Raw genomic sequence first — 7426 nt, 5'->3', positions numbered from 1 at the left:
TATAGTTAATTAATTAATTAAAAATAAAGTTATAAATAACAATTGTTATAATTATAATTAATAAAACCATATATTTATTTTATTTAAATTAGTTAAAACATAGTTTGTAAGTAACCTAAATATCGTTCAGTTACTTAACAGGGTATATGGTTAATTAACTTTAAGATATTTAGGTTACTTCTCAAGTGTAATAAAAATAACGTCTATTTTTAAATATTTCCTAAAGTTTTTGATAATATCAAAACTATAATATATATCATTATTAAAAAGTATGTTTATGTTTAAGTATAGTCATGGTAAAAAAGGTTGTTGAGTAAAAATGGTTGTTGATTGAATAAAGGTTCGGTTTATTTTTACATTTCAATAAAATTTACACTTATAGTGTACCTTTAATTGAAGTTGTTTTCCCTTCAAACAAAACTAAAAAGAACATATTATTCAAATCAAAACGAAAAAAAATAAATAGAAAATGAAGGGAAAGAAGATTTCTTCTCATTTATAAACAATAACAAAAAACAATAACAAAAAGATGATAAAAGTTTCAATTAGATGAATGCTCTAGTCAATGGCAAGAGTATTTTATGCTTTAAACAAGTAAAAAGCCAATCATCAAAAGAAACGCTAAACCTATACGGTCAACACCTTCTGTATTAACAAAACGTAAACAAACTCCACAATTCTACCTTTTTGACAACCAGTATTGGTTCAACTAAAGCAAATAAAGCTATCGATAAACACATTGAATAAAGAGAAATAAAAAAAACAAACAATAATAAGCAGTCGTGAAAAAAAAAGATTGTCGATGTTATAATAATTAAGGAAAATGCAGTTGTTACTTAAACGCAAGTAAATAATAAAAATATCAGTTTAATTGATCTGTTAAATATGTAAAAATCAGAGTTGATCTGTAAAAACTTAAAGTTTACAAGATGTTATAATTTGACAATTGTATCAAAAAGACGTTTTTAAAACCATATTTTTATTATTTTAAACTTAAATAATATTATCAATGATTGAATAATAAAAATAAATATCATTTTAAATTCCTTTTGAACTTGTGTACTTTAATTAATCTTACAGGTCAGCCCAACTTAAATTGAAATTATCAGGAAATATTCAAAAAATAAATCATACATAACACAAATTTTCAATCATTTTAAAATGCCTTCGTTTTTATCAATGTTTAAGTTGCTTCTTCTTCCAGGAAAGGCAACGGGAACTACGCAAACCTGTTCTCCCAAAAACTCTCGTATTCGGAAGGCATACTCCCTACAGTAGAAAATTCTGACATCATAAGTACCCTCTTTTTCTTTTCCAATTGGCTTTTTTACGTAACCACACATGTGAAAGGCTGAGGTGTTGTTGTTTACGCAGGCAATTTTGAACGATTGGATGATTTCAACGACTCTTTTTGTGACCATACAAACAGACAACTCTTCCAACTTAGCAGCATCTATTGCACCATCTTGATCCTTGAGTTCTAAAATTTCCATTTTTCTTCGCTTTGTAGCCTTCTTGACTTCATCTTCAACATCATCTTTTTGAGACATAACACCAACGGGGTACTTCATACCAACAAGTCGAGAAACTACCTAAGAACCCATTGCTCTCTATCAGTCAATAACAATCAAATAAAAGTAAACATGTTAACAAGACTTATAACGGCTTTGAATAATAATATTATTTCAGTAATTTCTCTCATAATAAAAAACAAACTTTTTGAACGCCAAATATGACGACGTCCAGTGGCTGAGACAAGTGGCTACTGTGTGGGCACAATAATAATAAAGCCACTTTATTTTCGAACAGCCACTTTCTAGCACCATCTTTAATGTGGCTAACACAGTTGTCTTGTATTAAAACCGCCCATTCTTGTGGGCAATTTTTTCTTCTTAATTCCAGTTCTGGTTTAAAACATCTTTCAAGCCACAACGTGTATATGTCTTCCGTAATGAAGGATTTGCGTTGATATGCAATTTCAACATCATCTCTGTCTATGTATCTGTCGATTTCATTTTTCATTGTCAAGTTTGATAGTATGATCATTGGTTTCAGCGTGGTGTTGTTGGCAAATATTCCTGCAATCAATGTTATGCGTTTTTGAGAGCGATCAACAGAGTAAGAGTTGGTGTAGTCATAGTTGTCGTCAACATAAAAGTTGCTCCTTTTTGAGTCCACAAATGGACAATAACCACTTTCGTCCATGTTGATAAGGAGGGAGGGTTTAACTCCATTCAAGTGGACAACTCTTTCGCCGGCATATTGTTTGTCATTGTTCAACAAATCAACAGCTCTAGTTTCATAGCTTCTTAACTCATCTTTACTCAGCTCAGCTCTCTCTTTATCCATTGGTTTTGCAATCTTCTTAATTAAACCCTCCCTTCTCAAACTGTTTGCGATGGTTCTTTTTGATACTTTCTTCCCAACAACTCCTTCTACAACATTTCCCATCTCTTTAGTGGTGATTGGGTTGGTGGTGTTTTGTCTTTCTCGAATTGTTTCCAACAACAACGGCATTCTCGATTGATTAATTTCTCGTTTTCTTCCAGACTTCCCTTCGACATCGTCATACAAGTTGTTGAGGCGGGCCGTCGAGGGTGAGACACCCAACACTTTGGCTTTCGTTTCAATTGAAACCTTTTCAAGCCATTTTTCACTTCTCAACAATTTCATTTGTTGTTGGAGTGTTAGACATTCCATGATTTCTGTTGCATGGGTTTCACAGAAATCCAAAAAATCACAGCCACGACCTGATTTGGTATTGTGGCGCAACACGCTCAAATCCAATTTTTTTGAAGCGGGTTTTCGCTGTGGTTTGGACATGATTATTGAGTTCTGAAACCAGCTGTATTTATTAATTTTATTATAATTAATGGTTAATTTTATTAATAATTATATTTTGAAGTGTTTCGAATAATTGTCTTTATTATATCCCAACAATTTGACATCTAATCGCAATATATAATTATAAAATTTGGGTGATTTCCCGTTTCTTTATGTAACAATTGACTCTTTATTTTCTATTTTTCATGTTATCAAGAAAATAAATTTAAAAAACGATTGTGTGACCATAACTTTGATACTCATGATTGTGTATAGTTTGCTTCCAATACAAATGTCGTTTGTAATAAAGAGGAGTACTCATATTTAACAATGATATAATTTTTCAATTTCATTTCTTATTTTACTCAAAAAATGAAAGGGGGTGAAAAAAAGCACTTTCATTTTCTTTTTTTGATAAACAACAATGATTATAAATAATGTAATATCTATAATGTTCAATAAACAGCTCTTAATGTTATACAATTGACAACCAATTGTAATACTGTCAATTATCGTTTTTATGATTATCCTTGTTTGTGTTCTATTTTTCGAACATGGTGAAAAAAAAGCACTATCATTTTTTCAGAAACTATATTAACTATATTGAACTATACTTGTTTTTCGAATTACAAAAAAACAATTTTCGATTCAAAATTGAAAATGTTATACATTTTATAAAATCAACACACAAAAATGTTGAGATTGAGAAGAAAACAATTTGTTTTAAAAATACACTCCTTTGTTATAAATAGTTTTATTTGCTCAAAAACATATTTTCAATATTATTTCAATGATGCGAAGAAATTTGTAACTTTTCTTGAAATACAAAAATAAACCGAACCTTTATTCAATCAACAACCATTTTTACTCAACAACCTTTTTTACCATGACTATACTATTATTAAAATGACAATACAATTATAATAATTAATATAAAGAAAAAATTAAAACTCAAAAAAATAATTTGAATGGAAACCGAAAAATATGTTTATTCAACAAAAAAAGATAAAGGAGAAATTATAAACATATTTGAATGGGAATTATACAACGTCGGTTGTATAAAACAGTGTTGTAAAGATGTTTATAAACAACCCATTCTTATAGATACTCCTATAAGCGAAATGGAACGTTTTAATTTATTTTTTAATCAAGAAATGAAAACTTACATTATTATAATCACAAATGAATGTGGAATGGTTATTTTTGGCAAAGAATGGAAACAGTTGTCTTTTGATGAATTCGACGCGTTTATTGGAATGTTATTATTCAACGGCGTTGCTCATGACAATAAAAAGAGTTTGAATTATATGTATGGTCTATATGGAAATCCATTTTATCGTTCAGTATTCAGTGAACACAGATTTAAACAAATTCTGAGGGTAATTAGATTTGATAAAAACGCAAAGAACAGATTCCTTTTAAGAATAAAACAAAAAGAAACTGATTCATCTTTGAAGACATCGATAAGCAAAAAGTTGACTGAAATTAAGAAGTCAAAATTGGGGAAATCGTTATATTCGCACGTTTCACAATTTTATTCTGAGAGAGAGAAAGAGTCATTAATTTTGGAAGTCGATGACAGTTCGAGCGCAAGTTCAACAGATGATGATAGTGATAAAGATGATGATAACGGAAATGACACAGACAGTGGTGATTACACTGAAAACGGTGAAGTGGATAAAAGTGAAAAGTGTAAAAATGATGGCGAACTTTGTGAAGTCAACGACAAAGAAAAAGAAGACAGCAAAGACAATATAGGAAACAAAAAATTCAACTTGGATGAAACTGAAAATGAGTTAAAGAGTTCATCAACAGTTGCTCTTAAAGAAATGGTTATGCTTGAAGATAAAACGGGATTTGACAAATTCAGAGACATATTCAACTTCTTTTTAAAATCTATTGGCAACGTTTACAATAACAAACAAATATCAGGAAGTATATGTATAGATGAACAGTTGGTTAATTACTATGGAAATTGCAAGTTTAGACAATACATGCCATCGAAACCTGGCAAATATGGCATAAAACTATGGCTTATGGTCGATAATGTTACTGGTATGATAGTAAACGCCAAACCGTTTTTAGGCAAGTATGGTGAAAGTGAAAAAAATGGAATAACTAAAATAGTTGAAACATGGGTATCTCCTTATTTAGGAAACTACTTTACGTTATACTCGATAATTTGTTTACTACACTTGAATTGGCATTAAAACTAAAACAACTCGACATTGATATGATTGGAACTTGTCGCAAAGAACGTTGTTTTGTTCCCAAATTGTTTAAAACAAAATAAACTTGTAAAAGTTTTATTGCCTTAAAACTTAATTCAATTTGCTGTTCAGAAACTACAAAACCCGACTTTGACCTTTTCTTACTAAATTATTTTGACAAACAATACAAAGCTGTCACTTTTTTATCAACAAAAAACAACAAATGTGTTATAACAAATCAACTGGAATGTTTGTAGTGCAAGACTGTAATAATAAAAACATAAGAGGCGCGGATTGTATTGATAGGATGGTAAGATGTTACTCTTATAAACGATGTACACGAAGATGGACTCTGGCGATGTTTTATAATATAATAGATTTGATGGCAATTAACTCTTATCACCTTTTCAATGGAAACATAACACGTGAAAACTTCTTGATTAATTTGGCGAACAGTTTGGTAAAACCTTGGGTAAAAAAACGAATCAGGTTGTCAGCAAGAATCAGAGAATCAATTGTTAAAAGTAACTCTTTTACATACAAAGAAATAAATGCAACGCGACTAAGTTCGAAATTAATAGAACGACCTGTGAATGAAAAAAATGTGTTATCGTCCCATTTTTAGTCCAATTGATGAAAGATTTTGTTTTATTGATATAGCAAATCGGAAAGATGACAAATGCAAATCAAAAATACATCCGTTTTGTTCAGAAATCAACGGTCTTGTTTATTGCAAACTATGCGATGGAAAATGTAAATCAAGAATTAGAACTGGATGTTACTTGTGTGGAGTACCTGTTTGTAAAAGTCATACCGTCTTTCTATCTATTAATTGTTTCAATGGTTTCGTCGAAATGAATGAATTCCAACCCAAAAAACGAAAAATGGATTGCAGTGAAATGTAACTTCTGTGTGTTATATTAAAAAATGTTGGACTCTTTTTACTTTGTTGATTGACTTTATGTTTTTTTTATTTTTTTTAAATTAGGAAATTGTAATAAATATTACAAGGGTGCCATTCTCAAATTTTTATTTAAAATGTTTTTAAATTTGTTATTCATTCGCAATCCTAAGGTTAAAGAAACATATTAAAACTAAAAAGTCAATAAAAAAGCAACACTCAGAGCACACATCACTCCTCCATTTACAAGAATGAAGGTTGTTGTGCTTGTGGGTTAAGGGATGATGTAGGTGGTTTTGTTGGTAGGTCCTCGTCGAATGCGAAAATGTCGCCCGTGTTTGGTTGAGCAATTGGCACCATAATTTGTGTAGCTTTTGCTGTTTGGAGTGGTGACGGTGACGCCTTATGTGTGTACACAAAAGAGTTACCGGTGTATGATGATGCTTCGAATGGGGATTCTCTTTTAGTGAAAGCTGAATTTCCATAAAATGTTGATGGTGAAACGATACTTCTAGTTTGTGGTGACATAGGTGGTGGTTGTAAGTGTAAAGTAGTTTTCCTTGGTGCTGTTTTAACATCGTCTTTATTTAACGAGACAAAATTGGTGACATTGATCTTCTTTGATCCACTACATATGAGTTTCTTTATTAAGTTAAAACCATGTTACTGTGGAATTTGAAGACTATTTGAGATATATTAATGTAACAAACGTTATTTCATCATCACACTTCTTTATAACTGTTTCAAGACGCTTTCCAATTTCGTCAGCTTCTTTCAGTAATTTGGCGTCATAGCGACTCGACATTCTTCGACAGTACTCGCACTCGACTTTGTATTTTCTACGTTATGAGAATACCATTTAAATAACAAACATTGTTTGACTATGACAAAACAACAACAAACGTGTATAGCTTCTCGGCATGTCTTTTGATCGAATTAATGTCACCAACACCGGTCTCAAAGTAAGTCGACGCCTTTCTTAAAGTGTGTTCGACATGGGGAATAAGCGACGTCAATGACGTCGGAAGAAAAACGGTTGATGTGGTGTTAGGATCTATAACACCATTTTTGCAATACTTTTGTCGCAAGACGACATACTCGCTCAATTCATTTGGGAAGTACGTTCCCCATTTATAAATCAGTTCTCTGACTTTGGCTTCAACGGTGTTGACACTCCCAAACTGTTTCTTCATCTTCCCGATACTCTGTAAGAGCGCTATGAATGACAAATTGGCGACTTGTGTTCTGAAAAGGGGAGAGTTTTGCACGATGTAGTCTGCAAGTGTAAGGATGTTACACATTTGTACATCACTAATCTTCTTGGCATCATACAACTTCATCTTGTCTTCGATTTGATTGCGAAGAATGTGGTCTGCGGAAGTTATCTTCTCGATGACTGAGAGAATGGTCTGCATTTCGGTTTGCGTCGGAGAATCTTTCGCGTCATCACCCGCCGCGTTAACCAAATCGGAAAGCTTTACACTCATCTATT

The 7426-nt window shown here is 31.5% G+C and overlaps 2 protein-coding genes across 2 annotated transcripts; one reads left to right on the top strand and one right to left on the bottom strand.

Moving 5' to 3' along the window:
* Window positions 1-4016: 4016 nt before the first annotated feature.
* On the top strand, window positions 4017-5033 carry EIN_222390 (hypothetical protein; the record flags this gene model as incomplete). The annotated part of the gene is made up of 1 exon (XM_004254819.1): window positions 4017-5033. The coding sequence occupies one exon, from the start codon at window positions 4017-4019 to the stop codon at window positions 5031-5033; it is 1017 nt and encodes a 338-aa protein (XP_004254867.1).
* Window positions 5034-6177: 1144 nt separating this feature from the next.
* Window positions 6178-7421, bottom strand: EIN_222380 (hypothetical protein; the record flags this gene model as incomplete). Its single annotated transcript, XM_004254818.1, has 3 exons — window positions 6178-6562; window positions 6645-6773; window positions 6838-7421. The coding sequence occupies 3 exons, from the start codon at window positions 7419-7421 to the stop codon at window positions 6178-6180; spliced, it is 1098 nt and encodes a 365-aa protein (XP_004254866.1).
* Window positions 7422-7426: the final 5 nt, after the last annotated feature.

The sequence above is a fragment of the Entamoeba invadens genome (genome assembly GCF_000330505.1).
Source record: "Entamoeba invadens IP1 unplaced genomic scaffold scaff_1105074725849, whole genome shotgun sequence".
In the NCBI taxonomy this organism is placed as follows: domain Eukaryota; phylum Evosea; order Mastigamoebida; family Endamoebidae; genus Entamoeba; species Entamoeba invadens.
The sequence above is the reverse complement of the archived record's forward strand: the minus strand, read 5'-3'. Positions and strand labels throughout refer to the sequence as shown.